Consider the following 24,190-nt stretch of genomic DNA (forward strand, 5'->3'; position numbering starts at 1 on the left):
AAAACTTAAAACTATTTGAGTGAAAATTTAAATTTTGAAAAACATCAAATAAAAATAAGAGACTAAAGCTAGCCAACTTAAAAATTCAGTGTCGCTTAACCCAAAAACTCTGGAATTTTAGACTTGGCCCGTCCAATTATAGTTTCGATTCTGAAAAGTTTTGACCCGTTTTCTTAAGCCCAACTAACGAACTTTCTCTTTTCAATAACGCTACGGGCACCAACTTGTTTACCAACTTTTGAATACCAACACATGTGGCACATGACATGGCAACCTATGTCATCTGCCACCTCATTTATTTTAATTACATAATTTGTTATATAAATAAAAGAATTTCACACCGAAAAAAGAAAAAAGAAAAAGAAAAAAAATTCTTTTATTTATATAATAAATTATGTAATTAAAATAAATGAGGTGGCAGATGACATAAGTTGCCATGTCATGTGCCACATGTGTTGGTATCCAAAAATTGGTAAACAAGTTGGTGTCCGTAACGTTACTCTTCTCTTTTTCTATTTATAAAATATAAAAATTTCCTTCGTAAATTCCCTATTATATATGCTCTTTTCTTTCTCAAGAACTGACTCAACTGAGACCTCCTCCATTCACAAGGATACGCCGATGACACAGCTCGACGACGAAACGGTGCGCAGCATGGCCATTGGAGCCGTTTTCCCAGACTTTGTGAGCTCAACAATTCTCCTTCATATGCTACTTTGTTCTTCTAGCAATTATTATTATTAGCGAATGTTGAATTTTATGCACAACCAGGAAACTTTATTTGTTGCGAATTCAAGCTGGTTTTGATTTGGTTTGGAATTAGAGTTCACTGTTGTGATTGTTCATATATGCAGTGAGCAATTTCACATATTCATGAAATTGATTAAACTTATTCTTATCAAAGGAAACGTTGAAGAATTGAGGGTTTGAATTTTAAAGTTTAACTCGTCGCTATTATTAAAATTAAAGTAAAGGTTTTAAGAGTGAGCCGTTTGTTCAAATTTTCAGGGTGGGAAGATAAATTCACTGGATTTTCACCGCAAGGATGATTTACTGGTTACGGCTAGCGAGGATGATTCTGTGCGACTCTATGACATTGCAACTGCTAAGTGAGTTAACTATTACCTGATAGAAGATGTTTATGTTGCAAGAAATCGACTATAGCTGTATACATATATATTTACACACACACACACACACACACACACTCTCACACTCATGGATGAAGTAGTTTACCTTGAGCCTTGATCTTATCCGTCCTTTTGTTTACAAGGGAGCATTTGATCGAACCGGTTTCGTGTTGTTAAATTGGACCCCGTTGTTATTGTCAGTTGAAGAAATACAAATTCTTTCAATTGCATTTCTGTGGTATATAATTCCGTTATGAGTGGCATTTGCTATCTAAGCTTGTTTTATGCCATGGTTTCTTGTAGTGAGACTTCATTGATTTTAAACGTTTGAGCATGTCTTTGTGTATGGCTCTGACTGTTATTAAGTGCATGTCCACTTTCAAGTTCTTTCCTTCATCTGAAATTTATGTTTTATAGATGCAGCGCACAGAAACCAATGACGGGAAACTGCATCAATATTGTTGCTTCTTTAATAACGTTTCTTCATGAACTTCAGGTTGCTAAAGACCACATTCCATAAGAAACATGGAGCAGATCGTATATGCTTTACCCATCACCCAAGTTCTGTTATATGCTCTTCAAAATACAATCTGGATGCCACTGGAGGTGACTTTTTCTTTAACGTGCCATTAACTCCTAATTCCTGTGATATTATTTTCTAAATGATGCTGACTGTTTCCTTAGCAGAATCACTGCGGTATCTGTCAATGTATGATAATCGATGCCTTCGCTACTTCAAAGGACATAAAGAGAGGTTTGAATCCTTTGACTTTTGTGGTACTAATAATAAGCCCATGATGTGTTTTGGATCACTTGTTATCTGTTTATCAAATGGATGCTTATTTTCATAAATTGTCTATTTAAGGCAGTAGGATCTGTACGTTTTACTGAATATCAGTTTAGAAAATGACACAATTCAAAAAAAGCATCAGAGAGTAAAGTCTGTTTGATAGGTCACAGAGTCACAGTAGTCACTTCATGTTCTGAACTTTGTGTGAAATGCTAGTAAACATGATACTTAGAAAGTCTGTGTGGTGCTAGTAAACATGGGTGCTTTCAGTTTGTTGTTTATGATGTGTAAACATACATGGCTTTTATGATGTACCTGCATGCACACAAACAGCCATGGGTTCTCGGACACACACTACTAATTCTGGGTTCGATCATAAACAATGAAATAAGGTCTTATCCCTATCTTATAAATAGGCATCATTATCAATGCTGCTAATTAGTTAAGTTTTCTCATTCTTTTCCCTTTCTCTTTTTGCAAACTTGTTTTGCTTATTATTTCTATTAACTGCTGCTGTAGAATTGTTTCCCTCTGTATGTCTCCAGTCAACGATAGCTTCATGTCTGGTTCGTTGGACCACACTGTCAGAATATGGGATCTCCGTGTAAACGCCTGCCAGGTAGGTTCTTGGTTTTAATACATAACATGATAAAGGTAGGCTAAATTTGGAAAAGTAATCTTGAGAACTTGAGACGCAGTTCTAAGACAAGATTGCAATTCATGCTTACAGGGAATTTTGCATCTACGTGGTAGACCTACAGTTGCCTATGACCAGCAAGGTCTTGTTTTTGCTGTGGCAATGGAAGGGGGTGCGATTAAATTGTTTGATTCACGTTCCTACGACAAGGTTATAACCTATGAATAACTGACTTTGTTTTGGGATAATTATGAATTTTCAAATCATGAATTTAACTAAAATTTTCCTAATTAGGGTCCATTTGATACCTTTTTAGTTGGTGGAGATACTGCTGAAGTTTGTGATATCAAGTTTAGCAGTGATGGCAAATCAATGCTCTTGACAACCACAAACAACAACATCTATATTCTGGACGCATATGGAGGAGAGAAGGTATGTTTTCCTGTTGAGATTATTTTGTACTCTCTCTGGGTGTGTTACAACAATATGCCTAAAATTTAGAACTTTCCTTTGTGCAGCGCTGTGGGTACAGTTTGGAACCATCTTCTAACGTAATAATAGAGGCAACTTTTACCCCAGATGGCCAGTATGTCGTGTCAGGTATATGTATTTTGCACTGCTTGTTACGATGTGGCATCTTATCTAATGTTCTGATTCTTATTTTTTTTACTTCATATTTGTCAAAGGCTCTGGAGATGGAAACTTGCATGCCTGGAGCATCAACAAGCGGAACGAGGTAACGACTTATATATTTTGATTCTGCTTATGATTGTATTGTTTTGAATGCTAGTCATGAGGACTATTTACTGCCTCATTTAATTTGATAAAAATGGTGTCCTGGTCATCCATTTTGGCTTGTAGTGGGTTGTAAATGCTTGGAAACAGCACAACATTGCTCAAATACACTAATTAATTGCTTTGTACCATGAGATTATAGATGGAAAATTTTGAGTCTCCAACAATCGGTAATTTCTTTTTTCAGCAGGTGGCATGCTGGAACAGTCACATTGGAGTTCCATCTTGCTTGAAGTGGGCTCCCCGCAGGGCCATGTTTGCTGCTGCATCATCTGTTCTTACCTTTTGGATACCTAACGACTCAAACGCCGAGCCGACTCGCATGGACACCGAAGCCGGTGTTGAAGCCGAGCATCCGTCTCAGTAAAACCCTTTTGAGTTAGTTCCTCCTATTAATTTCATCTGCTTCCAATGTTCTTCAATTGGCATTGGTTTGTTTGTAGGGTCAGAGTAGTCTAGCCCCTTGAGATCAGTTTAAACTTAAATATACCATAAAAAAGAAAAAAAGGCTTTCAGATGTACAATAGTTTTTTTATGGACAGAAACGGCTGTGTGTTTACTTATTAGCAACATTTTAGAAAATAGTATGCTCTCGGGGGGCCTATGCAAAATGACCTAACTTTGCTTTACGAGGAGCTAGTCCGAGTTCCGAGCCACCTTCAGAGAGTGCGTGTACCGATAAATTTGCATAATTAAAATTTAAGGACATACATTAAACACAATGTAAATAATTACACAGGAAGTGCCAGATTCTAGAGGTAACCATAACCGAAATTCATGGACCTCTTAAATTCTGCCAAAAACCACCCCATTAGACTCTTCTACGTACGAGAACAAGTACATGACAATACGAACAGCACTAGATACGTACACCTCTGAAGCCACCCAACATCAACACCTAACAATAGAAAACCACCCGAAAGAGGTTACGACATTATTTCCCTTCCATTCTCGTATACAACCTCTCTAGCCTTTCTTCCACTTCAACGACTTTCATGTCCTCCTCTTTTCGTCTTGGGCCTTACTCTGGATGTCTTGGCTGCCCTCCTTGGTCTTCTGTCCCACAAACTCCACCATATCCGCCGTGCGCCTCTTCATCTGGTCCAGCTGCTCCGGCACCAACCCCGTGGCCCTCCGGAGGTAGTTGGTGACCCAAGACAGAGACGAGAGTGCAGTCAGTCCAAAAGCGCCCGAAGTTAGAAATCCAGTAACAGCCAGGCCAATGACAAAGATAGCCGGGACAAGAACCGGGCTGAAGATGATGAAGAGTGGGGTGGCCAACAGAGCCCCAGTGATGGTGCCCATGAGTGTGAGACCAGCAAGCGCTAGCAGGGTTCCGCCAACAGGAAGGCCAGTTATGACTGCGAGGACCTGGCCAGTTGACGGGCCTTGGTATTGTGTCTTAGCCCCAAGGCCATGCTGGGGACGAACTTGCAGCTGGTGTGGCTGAGGACGATCCGCCATTAATGAGAGCTGAGCCGAGAGGAGAGTTTTGGGAGTGACGAAACTTTGGACAATTTGTTTCAGAAGAGTGATGAAGCAAAAGATGGATGTGAATGGGATTGAGATAAGAGGAGAGGTGGTGATATTTTATAGAAGGGTGGTGAGTGCAATGTGATGACACGTACGTTTGAGATGGTGAGTTGGGGCTCTGCATGAGGAACAAGTTTCAGTGCAGCTTTTGGGCACTTAACCAAAATACTGAAAAAAAGATTTAATTCGAAAGTTGAGGTGGCTTTCTGTGAAGGAGTCTTTATTGCCACCATTTCGCGTTCGGTTCTGCCACATTGTTTGGTTGCCTGCATGTTTATAAAAACGGGCGTTACTCTCTTGAGCTTGTCTTTTTCTCTTATTTTGCTTTCTAGTCTACATGCTTAAGCCCCTAAATAAAAATTAGCGAAATCTAAATACGTGTAAGTTAATGGGTGGAGCCTTCTAGACACCCCAAAGTGAAGACCCAAGTGCTAATGGGCAGGACGGGCCTCGGAACTAGGATTTTCAAAATGAGGTGGGCTAGTTTACTTTACTGGATTGTTAGAGTTTAAGTTCAACTAAATTCTTTTAAGGAGGCTGATGTAATTGATCATAAATATATAAATTTAATTTAAGAACATATCATTTTTATTTTATTTATTTAAAGAGGTCTATTTGACACCAATAATGCCAGCAACAATTGATTATATATGCTTAGCATTAACACTAGCTATAGCCCAGATTGTACATGCTATATGTCCATGTTTGTTAATGGGGTCTAGCCAAGTAAAAAAGGACTTTAATTTTATCAATCAGTGAACTTAAGTTCGAACCCCTCCCCAGTGCCGGTCCTGAGTTTTCAAATGCCCAGGGCGAAAATCTAAAGTGTGCCCTACACACATTAATCACTAATACTAGTATACTTCTTGTTTTATCAACTAAGCATTGGGTTTTTTGAGAAAATATTTATTCGAAAATATTTTTAGACTTTGAGCAATGTCTTCCATATTCCTAAATAATAAAAACAAACGTCTAATTATGTTTACCATACCAATGAGTTTAAGAATTTCAAGAATGCAAGTCAAGCCAATATCAAAGAATTTCTTTTAAAACTCTCGTCATGGATCCTTTTTCCAAAATTTCATATTCATCTTAATATCCTATTCCTAAAAATTATGAAAAAAATATTAAATTAATTTATAATAATATAATATAACACTTATTATAATATAAAAATTTGGGGGCCAGTTGAATAATGGGTCCAAGGCAGTCACACTAACTGCCCCTGGGCAGGGCTGGGACTGCCCCTCCCTCTTGTAATTAGCATTAAAAGGTGCAAAGAAATGAAAATGCAACTTTTAAAGAGTTAAATTTGATATATGTCTAAATGTTGGTGTTTAAAACAAATTTCATTTTTATGAAAACAAGTTTTGGTGTCCACAGAATCACTCCTCTCTTTTTATTCATAAAAATTGATGGGTTTTACCTCAGTGATGAGGTCCCTCCCCATTCCCCCGTCACCCGTTCGACTTTTAGGAAAAGTGCTCCCTTTCTAATGCAATGTGCTCCAGTCGAGTCCTTTGCTGGTCGGGGAAAAAAAGGAAATTTGAAAAGGCCATTTTATTTGTACATACGAAGGACATACATTTTACTTCATTTTTGCACAAGTTCAAGGTATGCGCATTCATTTTTAAAAGTACATTATTAACAACAACACTGTAATTGTATCCTGCCGTTTGCCTCATTTATTATTGGGCCTTACTCTGGATGTCTTGGCCCACCTTATACATCTTCAGGCCCATAAAAACTGGGCTGAAAATGATAAAGAGCGAAAAAAACAAAAAACAAAAAACAAAGAATTTGTGTGAAACTTGGATAGCAATGTTTTGTTATTTCTAATGGCATAATAAATAGAAAATTATCACGCGTAGCATACACTGATTGACCAACATAGCAAAATAGTAATGTCCATGTTACGCAAATGTTTCTCAGTTGAGGCATGTGTCTAATCAGTCAATCAAAGAGATTCCAAGGACATTGATTCATTTAGAAGGAAAGGCAATCGCATGTCTAGTCTATGCTGTTGGGCCTTTTGGGTTACCTTTTTGGGCGGTTTGTGGTGGCCCAACATTTGGAGAGCGATAGACATGACCTAGGCTAGAGGAGGCTATAGCTGGGACACTTTTCTTTTTTTCTATTACGCGTGCTCCTTTCTGCATTGCTTAAAGAGAGACATTCAGCATCTTTTCTTGTCATTTTACTTCAATTTCATTTGTGACTCAACTTTCCTTCCTTTTTTTTTTAAATCACAAAAGTGAGCTCTCGTCGAAAGTTTAACTCAACATTGTCTCTGATAAAATGAGGACTGAATGCCACCATAACGCAACACACTAACCCTTGCCCCTCAGCTACATAACTTCATCAAGTCATAGCTTTAATTGCATTGCTACGAACTAAATAATACAAGCGTATGAATCCACCATATTATATATAACATAAACTAAAACCAAACGGTTCGAATTATTAAAACACAATATATAGTGGACCCTATATATATAATGTTAAAAGTGAAAGCCCGACATCAAAATCTTTGTGCCTAGCTAGTGCTATCTATATACATATACGTACTACTGTTGAAGCATCAGCATTGCAGTTAGTACCCTAATCTAATGCGGCCTCCCCCGCAGCTAGCTTTGTAGCATCAACCAAAAAGAAAAAACAAACATGCAAATATATGCACGTGACAATATTACTATTTGTTTTGACCCCAAGACCACAATTATAGTACGAAACATAGTTTAAATATTTCATACGCAGAAACAAGTTGTTTAATATTCATATGTCCAAAGGTACATGATGATTGGTAAATAAATAAATATATATATATATAAATGGGAAAATAATAATAATGGGTCCGCCAATTAATATGTTTCTGTAGGAGCAGGGTCGAGGGTACCCTATCAATCGTCATCACACATGGCATGCGCAAACAATATCCCTTTTATGGATCTTCATTCATAGAATCATCTCTGTGCGACTTACTGTATATATAGTACCTTTCAGAATTATTCAGACTGTGACAGAAGAGGAGAGAGGACCCTGAAATTCACAAGCAGTATATATCCTATTATTAAGGTTAAAATATATTTGATTGACATAGCTAGGTGGGTGCAGAAGTCAACATATTTACAGTGGCTGCCACTTGTGCCTGTCCCTGAAAAAACAGGTTATTCTGGGTGGCAGGGGGAGATATATAAAAGTTCTTGTGAGAAGAAGGTCTCTTGTTTGAAAGATGAATTGATAGATAGATATGAGGCATTGAGGCAACACAAAAAGCAATAGGAATATCCCACAACAACACAACCCACATCCATCAAATTGTCATTTCTTCACACTTCACACACTAAGACCTGATACAATGCATGGATAAGGAAAAAGGGGGACGGAGGGAGCCCATATGTTGGATATGATCAACATGTTCTTTTTATCAATTCTCCCTTTCACTGTATTGTTCTCATATATATAGTTATAGTTATAGTTATTCTTATTTAGATGTCTGCACGTTATTATCGTGCGGATGTTATTGTGAACAGGCATGAAAGCAGAAATTGATAGTATAAAATATATGGCGTCCGCACGATAGTAACGTCTGAATGTCCGCATATGGAATTTATGTATATATGTTGAAGGACATTCTTTAGGATCCCTTACAAAAAAAATTTCAACAATCCAAACCATCTATTTTTAAGTTTACATTCATAGATCATCCTTACAAAAAATGAGACAAATCGGAAACCGTTTCGATATCCAACTGTGTTCTACAAAATCAATGAACCACGGTACTTCAAAAAGTACTAAAATTTCAATAATTCAATTAAGTAGTCAAATGATATCGGATTCAAGTAATTTTTTGTAGAAATGATCTACAAAATAGACGGTTTGGATTAGTGAAATACAATACGAAGTAGGCTCTACAAGAGTGTCCCTCAAATAAGATTATTTTCAAATATCTTAAATATATATATATATATGTATATATAACATGCAGCTTATATAGCTAGTAAATAACCAGGCCATGGAGAGAGATCAAACCAAATACTAGCTATCTAAAAAAGACAGGGACTGAGATTATTAATCAACCAAAGAAATCACCTCTAATTAACCAGAGCTTCATTTGGGGCAAGCAGAACACATGATATTATAAATCAGCCAAGCAATAAGATATCTGAAATTAATGCTTTCAATTTTATATATCACAGGAGAGTTCATAGACTAATCCACATACTTATTACACCATTCTAAATCCAGTGTAGATACACCCGGAGAAACCCTAATATGTAACCCTAAAAATCGGGTCTACATACCCAATAACAATAACTATTTTTTATTAATAATGGACATCTATTGGCACATAACATCTCATGTCATATGAGACTAACTCTACATATTTCCTTCTCCTCATCCTCATCCTCCTCCTCTCTCGTTTCTATCTCCTCCATAAGAATCTGATCTATTCCATGGTGAAGAAAAATACAACCCAGGATTTTGACCAAGAGACCCTCCTCCATGACCCATATTACTATTAGTCCTAGTCCTCCCGGACTGGGATGCAATTGGAATTTCAAGATTGTTGCAGCTGCTTGCTGCATAGCGGATGAGATCAGCATTTGTGGCGTCCAGCTCCTTCTGGAGGCGAATGACTTGCCTTTGGAGGACTGAGATGGCTCCTACGCATCCGTACACCGGATCTTTCATCCGGGCCTCCGCTTCGTAGGCCAAAGAGTTGACTGCATCCTCTCTCTGATGGGGGAGCACCTCATTCAGAAGCTTGCTTACATTGCTGGCACCAAATATCTTGTGGACATTTGCAAACTTTTGTGGTTCCTCAGGTGGGAAATAGGGAGCAAATATGCAATCCGGCATGCATTTTCTCCTCAAGAATTTGCACGCGGCGCAAGGAGAATTCGTATAACTAGAACTAGATGAAGCCATCCTCCAGTGGACCAGTTGTGCTGCAGAAAATTAATTCCAATATTCAAATCGAAAGTTAAATACCATTAACTTAAATACCAGTGAGCCCTCACCAAAGCCATAAATTATATATTCTCTTGACATAATTTAATGTCTTTAATGTCTTCTTTTGAATAAGAAAAAAGATCAAAATAAGATTGATGAAGTTCCTGATTAAACTGAGATCAATGATCATGATGCTGAATTAGCTGGTTAACTAAGAAAGGCCTTTTTTTCGTATTCACTTTTGGAGGTATAGCTAGTACTTCTAATTAGGGTAGCCGACATAGAGTTGCTAGTTGCATGCTTTCTTGTTAAATTTCAAATTTCTTTACTTTTTTGCCAGACAAAATCAGCAGTCTTTCTTGAATTTGAACGCTACTGCAGGTTTTGAATTTATATCTGTCCAAATATAAGTTTTAGATTTCAAAAATTCCAAATGAGGGAAAACGAAAGAAAAGGCAAGAAAATAAAAGTACCTAGAATTTCCTGGTTTTATATAGTCTCTCGAATTTGTTCCCCAAAAAAAAAAAAAAAAACGTAACAGTACTTCCTCCCTGATTTCTTTGCTCTCTCTCTCACACACACACAAATTAATCTGAACCTGGACTTACTGCAAATAGTTAACTCCTTTCTTATATGTATATGAATCAAGTGCAGAGCCTGCTGATCGATGCAATTATATATATATATATATATATATATATCCATTTTATTACTGTAGGGTGCAGTTCATTTTCTAATTCCACAACCCAATGTCCTGGATCAAACCCTTCAACCTAATTAAAGTCAAGCGCAACGGCTTCCCACCGGAAAAATTAGGCATTCAAATACAATCAATTATAGAAATAACAAAGGTTTCTGCTTACTTACCCTGCTTCTCACTCTGATTTTGGTTTTCTGATCATCAGATGCAAAAAGAATAGATTAATATTTAATCAATTACCTTTTTCTCCGTTGTGTGAAAAAACTCTTTCAAGATCTCTTCTGTGATTGTACCATGAAGTTGCAGGGCTTTTACTGCTGGAGATGTGAAAGTTCAAAGAAGATCTAAACCCTAGCTAGCTATATATAGTTCTTGCAGGGACAGGAAAAAGAGAGAGAGAGAGAGAGAGAGAGAGAGAGAGAGAGAGAGAGAGAGAGAGAGAGCTTCACTGCAACCACAGTGACAAAAAAGTTTATAAAGGAATTGATGATGAGTGAGAAGTGAGAAGTGAGAAGTGAGGAGGAGGCAAAGAGCATTTTCAGTGGGGGGGAGAAGAAATGGAAAGCAAAAAGACAAGTGTAATAAATCATATGGGCTACCAAGGAAGAAAAAGGATGAGTATGACTCTGCCTTTATAATAATATCAATCACTATTCAGCAACAATTGCCAGATTAATCACTGCTTAGCTTGTTCCCATGTCCTATCAAATGCTGCAAATGTCTAAGCTAATACCATGTTTTCTCCTTCATACTAAACCGATCTAATAATATTAAACATTTTTAATTACAAAATGATTATCTGGAACCCTTGATTAATAATGTATGTTAAGAGTTTAAGTTTGTTATCGAAACCGGAAGTGCGCATTTCATACATCCATAGTGTGCTCTTCTGTTGAAGATCATCAGAAAGTACTTTAATTAGATCACTATATTAATGTTCAGAGACAGATGTTTACTGGTATATGTTTATCTTCCCCTAATCTAATGGAATATTGCATAGAATGAGATGATTAATTGTCTCTGTGCTGTGCTGTACTGTACTGTACTGTAGATCATCATCGAATGCTTCAGTGCTTAAAGGGTTCAAAAATTCGTGTAAAAGTAAATGCGATAGGAAATAGCTATCGATATGTAAAAGCACTTAGTACTGTTACTAGTACTGTTTACTTGTATTATTGAATTCAGTCATGCATATGCGTAAGTTTTTCAATATGTGCTGACAAAGGCCTGAAACAATAAGGATCAAAACAAAAAAATTAAATGTTGTCGGGTCTGTCATCTCATTTGAATTAGAAACGTACTCTCAGTTTTAATTTCCTGCTCGCTAGTTGACAAAGGCCATAACGTTGATGGATGCGTATGGCAGCAAGCAATGATGCAAATACATTTGACTCTAGCTATAATCCAAATCTAAGACATTATATCTAGTAATGCGTCGGTCTATACAAAACTGATCAATTTATCTTCCCACTATCATATGTTTAATAATTTCATTCAAAATGCAATTATAGTGGCATGCCATTATAGAACGAATGTAGCTAAGATTCAAGTTCGTTCATAACCAACATTAAAGTGGCATGGCATTCTTGCAACTATACTGAAAAGTGCCCTAGCTAGCTAGCTAGCTATAATCTAACTTTGATATCTTGCCGAAAGGCCTAAAAGGTGAATAAGATAACCCTACTTATATATTGAAGAATCAATGAGAACTTTGGCCCCTACTCTCTCTCCCTTATAAGTTTTGTTGGTGGGCCGTCCAACAGTAGAGAGTCACCACTCACCAGATTCATTGCCTTCCTTTTTGTTGATCGACACATAATATATATATATATATATATATAATTATTCATTTACTTATAATTACAAGAAAAACATGTCGATTTTTTATATATAATCAAAAGTCCCATAATAAGTTATATAATTATTAGTACCTAATAAATACTAGTAATCATGAACTGATCACGATAACCCTTCTCTTTAGATTCTTCTCTTTATTAAGATAAATGAATTTAAAAAGTGTGTCGATCATATGCCATATTTGTATATTTTGCATTTGCATTATTAATCTCTCGTTGCCTTTGAAGGAAACCTTGGTGTGCCAAATTAATTTTGCAATGCATCGATCAATAATAATGAGAGCATTTTTGCTCATCATTTTCATTTAAGGTATATTCTCATTATCATTCTCAATATTTGATACGTATACATATGCACAATTATGATTCCATAAATACAAAGTAAAAAATTAACCATAATTATGACTATGGACACGTATCAAATATTAAGAAAAGTGGAGATGATACGTTAAGTTAAAGTTGTGAGAAAAATATTATTCGATAATAATTGTTGGTTAAAGAAAGTAATAATATATAAATTAGCCAATGACCACCCACTCTTTTTCTTATTTTATTACTATTTTATGCCGTACTAAAACAATCTCAATCTAGTGGATATCGAGCTACATACATGGCCCTGGTGTTTTATAATCAACCCATAAACCATAATGTCCCCATTGATTCCATCCACCAAGAGGAGCTTTCTTTGCGGCATGCGGCATGCCTGAGACTCTGAGAGAATATATATAATTCTCTTTACGCGTTGTGGGTTGGTTGGATATTGCGAAATAAAAGAGGAATTAAAAATATTATATAATCTTTTGGAACATGATGATCATAGATTAGGTTTAGGTACTTCAGGGATTGTAGTCCTAATGATTAGAGAGTCAATTATTTGGTTGATGGAAGACATGCCCTTTATCTTCTAGACTTGTTCACATGCACGCTCGTACTAGAATACAATGCATTTTGAACATATCTAATTTTATAATTCTGCTTCTTCCCTTCAACTTCTGCATACTTCACTTTCATGATGATCCGTGTATAAAGTTCTTTACACGTAATTCAATTTTCAAGTTTAATTATGAACTTAATTCAAGTTAGATTATGTTTTAATTAAGTCCTTTCAGGTAACCCACGCATCTAGTGCATATAAGAAGAATTATGAACAATGACAAACTCGAGGCTTAGTTTTATTATTAGACATTTCCAAGAGAATTTCGTCGGTATAGACATTTTGAGGTGAATCCTTTTGTCAAGATAGACTTTTCCCGACGATGGTTTGGTCGGGATAGACACTTCCCAGCAATCTATCCTCGGGAACAAACCTTCCGGCGAAATTTTATCTTGCCCAAATTTTTGTTGTTGTTGTGAGTTGCGGATGCATGTAAATGTTTAACAAGTGGCTCTGCTGTATAATGCATAGATAGACTACTCTTGGCTGCTTGCTTGTTGCAGAAAAATATATTTTCTCCCATATGCAGCTTGAATTTTATAGTTAAGATTAAGAAGGTTTTTTTATTTTATTTTCTGTTATTTTTAAACAAAGTGAAGATAATTGTGATACTCGATTGTAATATTGTCGTGATATCTAATAAATATTCAGACGTACAAGTCTGAAAAAGGACATTCGTTGGCCAACCATGGCTAACTGCAGTTTACAATTCCTCAACAACAACAAAATCTGTGAAGTTTACAATAATAGAAAGATACCTTATAAAAAAAACAATAATATAAAGATGTTCTTTTATTATGGAAAGATAATTAAATGAGGAAGAATGATTTAACATAGATATCTTTATTATTTTTCTTCCAAAGTTGTTAGAATAAAGTAGAGCCATCTTAAAATTCATTATTGATTTTGTATTGTATCTATATCTAGATATATAAAGCAAAAAGCAGAGAATGGTAAAACATTCAAAATACCAGAAAAAATTCTTAGTTAATGCAAACATTAAGAATTGAAATTATTAATTAAATGAGGATAATTTGGTACACTTTTTCATATTTAAAAAAATAAAAAAATCAGATAATGAATCTTATTTTATAGAACACAACTACACATTATCTTTTTTAATTCTAAAATAAAATTTTAAATTAAAAAAAAAAACCTCTTACAGGCGCGGAAGTATGTGCGTAGAAGCTAGTGTTCATAAATAAAAAATATTTTTTTTTCCTTTTCAAAGAGTAAATAAATTTTTTTTTAAATTTTTAGAACAAAAAATAAAAATGACTACATTTTTTAATTGGTAACTGCGAGCACTGCAGGAACCTAACAGCGTCAAACTCAAGTGGAAGATTGCCTCAGATTTGAAGCAAGAAGATGAACAACAACCTGAGCTAAATAAAAAATAAAAAAAATATTGAAGCAAATTTTGAGCAATTAAGCATCCCCAAATGGCTGGCTTAGAGGAATTAAGAAAAAAGCTCACGCCTTTGTTCGATGCCGAAAGGGGCTTCTCCACGGGCTCAACCTTGGACTTGGACCCTTGCGATTCTTACAGGGTAAGTTTCTTTTTGCTTTTGCCGCAATCTGCGTAATTGGATTTTGAATTTTGAATTTCTCTCCTGGAAATGGAACTGATTCTTGGTTTCGCTGAAGCTATCGGACAGTGGAACGGTCAACTTGCTGAGCAGATCGTACGGTGTGTACAACATCAATGAGCTCGGATTGCAGAAATGCACGACCTTGGCGGTGGACGACAGCAGCGAAAAGACGTACCGGTGTGGTTCGCATGAGATGAGGGTATTTGGGGCAATTGGCAGTGGCGCCAGCAGCGTTGTACAGAGAGCTATCCACATTCCCACTCATCGGATTTTAGCGCTCAAGAAGATCAATATTTTTGAAAAGGTATACTTTTTCAGATAAATTATAATTATGTTTGGTTCTTCACAAGTAAAAATGGGTAGTTTGATTTTCCTTGCATCTATCTGCATGTGGGTGAGTGGTGACCAGTCCCTAAATTCAAAATTTGGTACCTTTATGCTAGCTTCTATTGACCCCAAATGCAAATGGTGCGAAAAAAGACTAGCGAATTTTGAGTGTGAAAATTGAAGCGGACTTTATATTTATTACATAATAGGAGAAAAGGCAACAGCTGCTTACTGAGATACGGACGCTATGTGAAGCACCTTGCTACCAAGGTCTTGTAGAATTTCATGGTGCATTTTATACGCCGGATTCTGGTCAAATAAGCATTGCTCTGGAGTATATGGATGGAGGATCATTGGCGGATATCTTAAGATTGCGGAAAAGAATACCAGAACCTCTACTTTCTTCTATGTTTCAAAAGCTTCTGCATGTGAGCATATCCACACTCAGTTTCAGCTTGATTTGATCAGAATATGGTTTATAGTGATGTTATTTAAGCTTCTTTTTTTTCTTCATGTTTTCACTATGGAAGGGGCTGAGCTACTTGCATGGGGTTAGGCATCTAGTCCACCGAGACATAAAGCCTGCCAATTTGCTTGTAAATCTCAAGGGTGAGCCAAAAATAACAGATTTTGGTATCAGTGCTGGCTTAGAGAATTCAATGGCAATGGTTGGTGAAACTCGCTGCATCTTTGTGCTTTTGTTTTATTATCATGTTCAATCACTGCTTTCTTTAGTTCATTCATTTGCACTAGTGGTGGTGTACTTCTGTGTTACATTTGGGGCATAGATATTAAGTTTGGTATTTTGGTTTTAACAAGTCTCACAATGCGATTGACAGTGTGCGACATTCGTTGGGACAGTTACATACATGTCGCCTGAGAGAATTCGAAATGAGAATTATTCTTATCCAGCTGATATTTGGAGCCTTGGTCTTGCTCTCTTTGAGTGTGGTACCGGTGAATTCCCATATACAGCTAATGAAGGACCTGTCAATCTTATGTTGCAGGTAACATGCCTATACGTGTCCCTTAATTGATGTTGCCTTGCATTTGATTCTTCTAAGGTTTGTAGGATATGTTCTCAAGCGCAACTGAGGAGAGGTTCTGAAAAAAAAGATACTCAAACTGTTGGACATACATAATTACTGCATTCATATGCTTTCCAGTGCCTACATGCCATTGCCAGCCTTTGTTTTGCAACTAAACATTTTAGGTTTTATGGTAGATCTTGGATGATCCATCACCTACGCCTTCAAAACACAATTTTTCACCAGAGTTTTGCTCGTTTATTGAAGCCTGTTTGCAAAAGGATGCAGATGCTAGGCCAACAGCAGAGCAGGTGATTAAAGCCACAGTATACAATCTGGAACATGATAGTTTGACATCAACATTGTTTAACTAGTATTCTTCTAGTGCAGCTACTTTCACACCCCTTCATTACAAAGTATGAGGATTCCCAAGTGGACTTAGCATTGTTTGTCCGAAGCGTATTTGATCCAACACAAAGGATGAAGGACTTGGCAGATGTGAGTACTAGACACTTGCATTATCTTTTTACTGTCATAAGTGTGCTAACAAACCACATAAATTGTCAAGTCTAAATATAATCTCAACAGTTTGTCCAATATACTTTCGTCTCAGTTACTAATATAAAGTTCACAGTATTCAATTTATATGCAGAGTCCACAGTGTACGATTTATTTATAATGGCTTGGAACTTACATCATGCTTGTGATCTACTGATTTTGATCTCACTTATTTTTTTCTGACCAGATGCTTACAATACATTTTTACCTACTTTTTGATGGACCTGATGAGCTCTGGCAACATACAAGGACCTTATACAGTGAAGATTCAGTTTTCAGGTACAGAAATTTAAAACACCAGCCCTTGCCGGTCAACGCCAACCGGCAGCTTCATGTTTCTAATATAAACTTTTATCCTTCTTAGTTTCTCAGGAAAGCAACTAGTCGGCCCAAGTGATATCTTTGCAAGTCTGTCAAGTATACGAAGTACATTAGCTGGTGACTGGCCTCCTGAAAGACTTGTGCATGTTGTGGAAAAGCTTCAATGCCGTGCTCATGGTCAGGATGGTGTAGCAATTAGGGTATCCGGATCATTCATTGTCGGGAATCAGTTCCTTATATGTGGAGACGGTGTACAGGTAGAGGGCTTGCCAAGCATTAAAGATCTTTCCATTGATATTTCGAGTAAGCGAATGGGTACATTCCGGGAGCAGTTCATTATGGAGCCAAGCAATATAATAGGGCGCTACTCCATATCTAAACAAGAACTTTACATTATGCAGTAAAAACTGCCGGAATAAGTACTAGTATGTGATGTCAAACGTAAAACAAATGTACAGCCAAAAGTTTTCATGGGCAAATTTGCAATGCATCATTACCATCTTTGTAATCAAATGCCCATAAAATTTATAGTTTTCAAATGCACGCCAAGAAGAGAACCTTTTTTCAATTATAAATCTTTCCCGATGGATTTAGAATCATACTAGTTGCTCATGAGTTTACGTTCTACATGAGTAGTGTGATAGCCACACCGTACCGAACAAACCAAATCACAAGCCCTATGTCCCAATTGCAGGTACCTTCCAGTAATTCACTCTCAAACAGATCTTTTTGAATAATGGCCCTCTACCATTTTAATTCAATGGTTTCTGGGCAGTCTTTTACCTCGCATGAAAAAATCCCCGCATTTTGACCCAAAACAGAAAAAATTCCAACATAGGACCAAATTGCTTGGAATGTACACAAAACAGATAACACATGTCACATAACATCAATAAAGCAATGTAATATATTCCCTGTTTTTTCTTAGGCGGGGTGGACAAAAATGAGATGTTATATTTCCATCGCGTAAAATCCTTTTGCATGCGGCTTTGCATTCCAAATAAACCTGCATCAAGTCAAACAAACAAAATCAACCCTGCAACTAAGAAGGCCATGTCAAGGAAACAAAGGGTATGAGAAAAATTTGAGAATACTTACTATGAAACATTCTGAAAAGGGGGTTGAATGCATCCACTTCTGAAGCAGTAGGCTGAGAGGCACTATCGGCACTTTGTACAGTAAACCCAACAAAAAGAAAAAGACAGGCTACAAGTTTAAAGTAGGTACTCCAAAGTAATCTCGGATTGTTTTCCTTTTTAGAGAGGAAGGAGGGTTCAGAACAGAAGAAGGGCTCTTCAACGCAGCTTCTGGGGTCTTTTCAAAGGTTTCAATAAAGTCAGAATCTGCCATAGATTGTTTCTTCTGAGATTGGGGAGTACTGATTTTCGGCATTTTAATTGGTTTTCTTGAACTAGATTCATCCAATCCGTCGTCTGACGGACACAAATTTCCAGAGTCCCTTGACGTATGAATTGATTCATTCATTAGAAGCTTTCTACATTCTGCACCTGGGATTGCCATGACTCTCCTCCGGATGACAGATGGTGAGTTTGTGCTTGGGCCGTAACTATTCTGAGAGTTCCAAATACGAACTGTAAAATCATCCGAAGAAGTTGCCATCTTCCCAACCTCAAAATGGGACCTATTAAAATTTGGAAACTGTTTAATCATTTGTCATGAAATATTTAAAATCGGCAGCATTAGGTTAGAAGAAAAAAATTTACCAATCCACTGCTGTAACTTCTCCGTCATGGCTTTTCAATATTACAGGATCTTCTTGAGGCTTGTTTACCTGGGTTGAGATTGCCAACAAGGTCAGTATCTAATCAAGACCAATATCAATAGCTCCCGAAAGAACAAATCTTACCTGCCAAATATAGGCATTTCCATCGCTGGAACCACTGAGCATGTGAGCAGCATCAGGGCTAAGAACTGACTGCAATTACATGATTGAAACCAAGATTTGTAAATCGGCAGGAAATCAGTTGGGATGACAAACTGAGTTAGTGCACTTTTAAACAGCAAGGCTTACCTTCACAAAAAAAGATTCAATCCTACATCCACTGAAAGATTGCATAGGACCCTTTTGTAGCTGAAGTACATTATACAAATATATTCTGAAAGAAAACATAGGAAAAAAAAAGTGTGATCAGTTGAATGTTTGATAGTCCTTACAACATTAGTGTACCATATATTTAGTGCATGGTAACTGTCTAAGACTCCACAACAATACTGGGTTATTAAGCTAGGAACTACTAATCTGAAGGTTGCATGGTACAGGGTTATGTGCTGAAATCCAAGGCTGCAATTTCCAGGTAATATTCCTTCGAGTAGCCAATTCAGTTTACAACAGAAAAGATGCAAATCAGAGTAAAAAGTACCTGTTGTCCATACATGAGGCTGAAATAAAAACTCCGTTTAAATCTTGGGATAAGCTAGTTATACCATGTAATCTTCTTTCCTGAAATGAAGAGGATTGCTAGCTGTAAAGACATCATCAATATGCTACTTTACCACAAAGGGAAAAAAAAAAAAAAAAAGCATACACGCACACCCAATATGACTAGATCTCCAGCCATTGCTGTCCACTTGCTGTCCACCCCATATCATCAAGGTGGACATCAAGGTGGACATCAAGGCTCAGGTCATCTTTATAGCTCAATATAATCTTCATGGGTTAATGTAGATGCGACATTTAACCTGTGACAAATTAGCACCATATAAGACTTCCAGACTAACCTTCTCAGTAGACTCTAGGTGAGGGGATGTCTGTGTGACGACATTTTTCAAACTTCTAGTATCCCAAAACTTGACAATGCTGAAATGAAGCATAAGATCAAATCAAACAATAACCTCATATCACTTGGTATGACATAACGTCTGAGTAAGAAATTTAGGATTCAATTCGGCCATTTCACTGCCACTGTTCCGTATATACCTATCCACAGCTCCAGCAGTAGCAATGGAAACCTCGTCTTTAAGATAAAGAACTGATGTGATGCTCATGGAAGCAGCCTGAAAAAGCTAAATCTGAGTAAAGAGTACAAAACAAATTTAATAAGACCTATTATCAGAAACAAACCTTTCCGCGCCTTACACGCTTTGCCCGTGGAAAAAGATGAGCCCCTTTAACCACAGCAGTTGAGCTGCATGAAAATATTATAAATTTATTTTGGAAAACAGAAAACAAACTTATCCCGATTCTTGAAAATGAAAATAGCTTTACATTAAATAATTTACCATATTGCAATCTCCCCGTGAATATTTTTGGAGCTTGAATTACATCTCATATCCCAAAGAGCAAAGGAGCCATCTCTCGAACCAGAGACAATAATCTCTGTCAGATAAGAAGAATCAGTGGTTTAAATTAGTTGTATTTCTCATTAGTTATTTCACAAATATAGCATAAGAGAGAATGAGTACAAAAACCAACAACAGGTGAAAATCTAAACCTACCAGGATTAGTTGGATGAGGACAGAGAGATTTCACACTTCCTGTGTGCCCCATCAGTATTGCAGTACATTTCTTTTCCTGAATATCCCATACCTTGATCTGGAGGAAGATAAAAAGGCCAAGGAGAACACAATCAATAAGAAACTGAACTAGCTGTGATATGAAGGACAATTATGTAAATATAACCTTCCTTATACCAAATTTCATAGCTTTATTTACAAAGTTATCTGTTACTTAAAAGTTATAGCACATTTTAGTAAGAGCTTATTCCTAATAAATTCAATCCAATTTTCTAAAATCCTCTAAGGAAGATGAAAACATTGCTATGATCACAAAACCTACACAGTATCCAGGCACGACTAGAACTTAATAACTTACAGTTTGATCACCAGAAGCTGTCATAATTTGAGTATCATCCTGCAAAACCACATGTATTGCAAAAACACATTAGCTCTAAAAAAAATATGAAAAACTTAAATTTGATGCAAAAACACACAACAATCTTCAATTTGATTCTCCCACTTATGTGCTATGCTTTCATAACAATGTCAATGGCATAAACACAGGACCCCATCGTTTAAGCCTTTTTACTTGATCAAAACCGAAAGTACTTTAAAAACAGTTGCCCTTTTGATTAGTTCCAGATTAGCAGCAAGATAAGTTCCCAATTTTTAATTGTGCATTGGAAGTGCCCTGTTCGGCTTGTAATAGGGAATACATATAAATTCTACTCCACAGTAATTTTTCCTTCCCCATCTGACCACTCAAATAACTTTTGTGTATAGCATAATTGAAAATTTTTACACTTGAAGAATACTGGACTAATAATTCCACATTAAACAAGAGAGGGAAAAGATGTGGTTAATACCTTAATCCAACAGACGTCAAACACAGCATTTTGATGTGCAACCCAATCACACACCTTAGTTTTATCTGAAGACCAATAACCCAAAGATTTATTTACTTAAAATACAACAAAAACAATAGCAATCAACGATCTATGGTGGTGACTGATTTGTTTTCCAAGTAACCAACCTGCATTTTCTTGGAAAGATGCTGATGCAGAGAACTTGCGACGTGTATCGAACAAGCTCAAGTACCCATCTTCGTCTGACATTGCGACAATGTCAGAGTTTTTACACGTCTGCACAAAAAAAAAAATTTTAAAAAAAAAAAATGCGATTCACGAATCAGAAAGGCTCCATCAGCAGATTTTGTACCTTGCCAAACGAAATCGCCATTGGAGGGCCGTTGTGTTCAGCAGCAATGGCCCCAATTTCATTGAAATCTGATGCCAGGCCATTGATGTACGGTCGCTTTGGAGCTGGAAAAACACAGGATATGATAATCGTAAGATACCCAAACAGATTGATTATATCAGACCGCAAAAAAAGAGATTATGAACTGTAAATTTATAGAGCGAACCTCTGAATCCATGTAGCTCTCTGGATCTGATGTCTTGGAAGAACGATTGGGGCTTTGAGATCTCCATCTGAATTTTTTTGCCTAACGTTGAACGTAGCAGAGCACAGAGCTGCCAAAGAGGGAACTGGCAACTGGGAGGAAACAAAATAAATCAAGAATAAGGGCTTCTCTCTTTTTTTTCATTTTCTTTATTTGTTTTTGGGCAATGGCGCGAGTAAAGTTTGGCGGGAAATTGAATTTGATGTTTAATTCCTTAAAGTTTGGCGGACACCAGATGGCGCGAAGAGGGTTCCGATGTTTGCCCTTTTTTTAAATCTCCCTCCCCTACCTTTATGTTTTTTACAAAATTTTCTTCTTTTTTTTCGGTAGGATTAGGGTTTAGTGCTAATTACTGCTAATTACATATTGGAACAAAAAAAAATACTACATTTTGTTTTTTTTTTTTAATTTACCAAAAAGACTACATTTGGTTAACTTGTGTAAATTTGTATTTTCAACCGATATATTAAATTGTCACATGAACATGAAATGGTAAAAATTGAAAGTTCAAATTGCTCCAACCGAATGGTCAAATCTTTCATGAATCGTTTGAAGGCCGGAAGAGATATATAAAAAATAACATATGAAAAAGCTTGAATGTCAAATATTATTTTAATATTAATTTAGTCATAGACCCCACTACCATTCACTTTCTTTTAAAAAAAAATAATTTAAAATCAAATAGAAACTTCATTAGATAAACTTCAACGGTATAATCAAAGACATCTAAAATATCAATCCCAAGAGGGTAACAAACTAACTTGCTAAAAGCAAAACTAACGCAGACAAAAGCCACACTAAAACTACTAGCCCACATCACCACAATTAGCCATAAGCCTAAACAAAGCCCACAAACCCAACATAACCAAACCCTAAATCAACCCATAAGCCTAAACAAACCCTACCACCACCACTTGAAAAAGCGTCGTCGCGGCCACACCCGTCACCGCATCCATAACAGATCTCGGGAAAACATACTTTTCAGCGATCTACCTGCGCATAAGAGTGAACAAATGAACAAAAACAATAACTTTGCCAAAAAACAATTGGGTGATTTGCAATAACCTCCATCAAAGACGATGTAAAATCAAATTTAAAGAACATGAGCGGCATTAGGGAGCAGGTTTTGGGAGTAGGAATTTATTGAGAATATAGACTAAAAAGAGTGATGAGAAACTTCAATCTAACCATGGCTTAGAAGAAACCACCATAAGAGGTTTTTTATTAAAACCGCCCAGTGGACTTATTCGACCTAAAAAGAAAATACGAGAAGATAAGATAAGAGGGGGAGGAGGGGCAATGAGCTTCTTCCTTCTCCCCCATCTATGGAATTTTCCTTTATGACTCACGTAAGGAGAGAGCGGCTAGACTAATACTTTCTTTTAAAACTCTATGCATCATATGAGCGTCATTTGTTTTTTAAATTATAATAAAATAATATGATATTTTGCATTTTTTGTGGAGTTACATTTTTTCCAAACTGTCAAATTGCCACATAAGCCATTAATTTCAAAATTAACATTTTGCATTTGAAATCTCCCTTGGAGATGCTCTTATAATACCTTCAAAATTGATGTTTTTGAATTATCACATGGGTCTAACCATAATGAGGTTACTAACATACATCAATATATCAGTAAACATAATGTGTACATTTTTTGTTTGCTTTTCAGTCTAAGTATGTGGAGACTTCTTTTTTAAAGGGACAATTCTCTCCTTTTTAACATATATCAATATTATACGATGACAAAGAAAATTGGTATTGTGCTGACACAAGCTAGAATGCTAATACTAAATTACTAATATTGGCTTACCAAGTTACCACAAGTAAGTCCAAATTACTTCACATTTTAAAGATTTGTATGGATACCCAAAGTTTACAAACGCAAAAAGTGGATTTTATAATACATATTATCGCAAAAAGTGGATTTTATGATACATATTATCTAGTTTTAACTTTGTGTGGTAGTAGTGATAATTCATGGGTCAATTGTAGATTGAGAATTATTCGATTTATCTAACTTTTAAGGCGGAGAAACTGTAAACCATAAATTTTCCGATTCACTTAAATTAAACTTTTCAATTGTAACAATTGTACCTTTATATTTTTGGCCT

At 36.4% G+C, this 24,190-nt stretch overlaps 5 protein-coding genes across 5 annotated transcripts; 2 read left to right on the forward strand and 3 right to left on the reverse strand.

Moving 5' to 3' along the window:
- The first annotated feature begins 567 nt into the window (after positions 1-567).
- Positions 568-4,008, forward strand: LOC117621348 (protein ANTHESIS POMOTING FACTOR 1). Its single transcript, XM_034351771.1, has 10 exons — positions 568-684; positions 1,009-1,109; positions 1,627-1,736; positions 1,818-1,884; positions 2,440-2,539; positions 2,651-2,767; positions 2,852-2,989; positions 3,076-3,157; positions 3,244-3,293; positions 3,543-4,008. The coding sequence occupies exons 1-10, from the start codon at positions 622-624 to the stop codon at positions 3,717-3,719; spliced, it is 1,005 nt and encodes a 334-aa protein (XP_034207662.1). The 5' UTR covers positions 568-621; the 3' UTR covers positions 3,720-4,008.
- Positions 4,009-4,035: 27 nt separating this feature from the next.
- LOC117621351 (oleosin 18.2 kDa-like) lies at positions 4,036-5,057 on the reverse strand. Its single transcript, XM_034351773.1, has one exon. It carries the CDS (start codon positions 4,814-4,816, stop codon positions 4,346-4,348), a length of 471 nt encoding a protein of 156 aa, XP_034207664.1. The 5' UTR covers positions 4,817-5,057; the 3' UTR covers positions 4,036-4,345.
- Positions 5,058-9,047: 3,990 nt separating this feature from the next.
- LOC117621350 (LOB domain-containing protein 25) lies at positions 9,048-11,122 on the reverse strand. The gene is made up of 2 exons (XM_034351772.1): positions 10,782-11,122; positions 9,048-9,837 (listed from the first exon to the last, which is right to left on the reverse strand). Exon 2 carries the CDS (start codon positions 9,815-9,817, stop codon positions 9,290-9,292), a length of 528 nt encoding a protein of 175 aa, XP_034207663.1. The 5' UTR covers positions 9,818-9,837; positions 10,782-11,122; the 3' UTR covers positions 9,048-9,289.
- A 3,487-nt stretch (positions 11,123-14,609) lies between these two features.
- On the forward strand, positions 14,610-17,725 carry LOC117623063 (mitogen-activated protein kinase kinase 3). Its single transcript, XM_034353915.1, has 9 exons — positions 14,610-14,881; positions 14,979-15,227; positions 15,460-15,678; positions 15,781-15,918; positions 16,090-16,257; positions 16,476-16,589; positions 16,669-16,776; positions 17,024-17,115; positions 17,201-17,725. The coding sequence occupies exons 1-9, from the start codon at positions 14,774-14,776 to the stop codon at positions 17,559-17,561; spliced, it is 1,557 nt and encodes a 518-aa protein (XP_034209806.1). The 5' UTR covers positions 14,610-14,773; the 3' UTR covers positions 17,562-17,725.
- A 23-nt stretch (positions 17,726-17,748) lies between these two features.
- Positions 17,749-22,207, reverse strand: LOC117623064 (denticleless protein homolog). The gene is made up of 16 exons (XM_034353916.1): positions 22,037-22,207; positions 21,832-21,935; positions 21,647-21,755; positions 21,480-21,544; positions 20,990-21,028; positions 20,614-20,710; positions 20,398-20,494; positions 20,240-20,303; positions 20,096-20,172; positions 19,897-19,975; positions 19,539-19,618; positions 19,190-19,274; positions 19,025-19,093; positions 18,882-18,949; positions 18,256-18,799; positions 17,749-18,163 (listed from the first exon to the last, which is right to left on the reverse strand). Exons 1-15 carry the CDS (start codon positions 22,101-22,103, stop codon positions 18,364-18,366), a joined length of 1,536 nt encoding a protein of 511 aa, XP_034209807.1. The 5' UTR covers positions 22,104-22,207; the 3' UTR covers positions 17,749-18,163; positions 18,256-18,363.
- Positions 22,208-24,190: the final 1,983 nt, after the last annotated feature.

This window comes from Prunus dulcis, chromosome 3 (genome assembly GCF_902201215.1).
Source record: "Prunus dulcis chromosome 3, ALMONDv2, whole genome shotgun sequence".
In the NCBI taxonomy this organism is placed as follows: Eukaryota; Viridiplantae; Streptophyta; class Magnoliopsida; order Rosales; family Rosaceae; genus Prunus; species Prunus dulcis.

Excerpts from the sequence above, each read along its gene's own strand:
- LOC117621348 (XM_034351771.1), top strand. The coding sequence starts at position 622 with ATGACACAGCTCGACGACGAAACGGTGCGCAGCATGGCCATTGGAGCC. Across the intron at positions 685-1,008 it reads GAGCCGTTTTCCCAGACTTT|GGTGGGAAGATAAATTCACT; the intron begins GTGAGCTCAACA and ends TCAAATTTTCAG. Across the intron at positions 3,294-3,542 it reads GCATCAACAAGCGGAACGAG|GTGGCATGCTGGAACAGTCA; the intron begins GTAACGACTTAT and ends TTTTTTCAGCAG.
- LOC117621351 (XM_034351773.1), bottom strand. The coding sequence starts at position 4,816 with ATGGCGGATCGTCCTCAGCCACACCAGCTGCAAGTTCGTCCCCAGCAT.
- LOC117621350 (XM_034351772.1), bottom strand. The coding sequence starts at position 9,817 with ATGGCTTCATCTAGTTCTAGTTATACGAATTCTCCTTGCGCCGCGTGC.
- LOC117623063 (XM_034353915.1), top strand. The coding sequence starts at position 14,774 with ATGGCTGGCTTAGAGGAATTAAGAAAAAAGCTCACGCCTTTGTTCGAT. Across the intron at positions 16,258-16,475 it reads CTGTCAATCTTATGTTGCAG|ATCTTGGATGATCCATCACC; the intron begins GTAACATGCCTA and ends GTTTTATGGTAG. Across the intron at positions 16,777-17,023 it reads GGATGAAGGACTTGGCAGAT|ATGCTTACAATACATTTTTA; the intron begins GTGAGTACTAGA and ends TTTTCTGACCAG.
- LOC117623064 (XM_034353916.1), bottom strand. The coding sequence starts at position 22,103 with ATGGAGATCTCAAAGCCCCAATCGTTCTTCCAAGACATCAGATCCAGA. Across the intron at positions 21,545-21,646 it reads ATCTTTCCAAGAAAATGCAG|ATAAAACTAAGGTGTGTGAT; the intron begins GTTGGTTACTTG and ends ATTGGTCTTCAG. Across the intron at positions 20,304-20,397 it reads CACGGGGAGATTGCAATATG|CTCAACTGCTGTGGTTAAAG; the intron begins GTAAATTATTTA and ends ATTTTCATGCAG.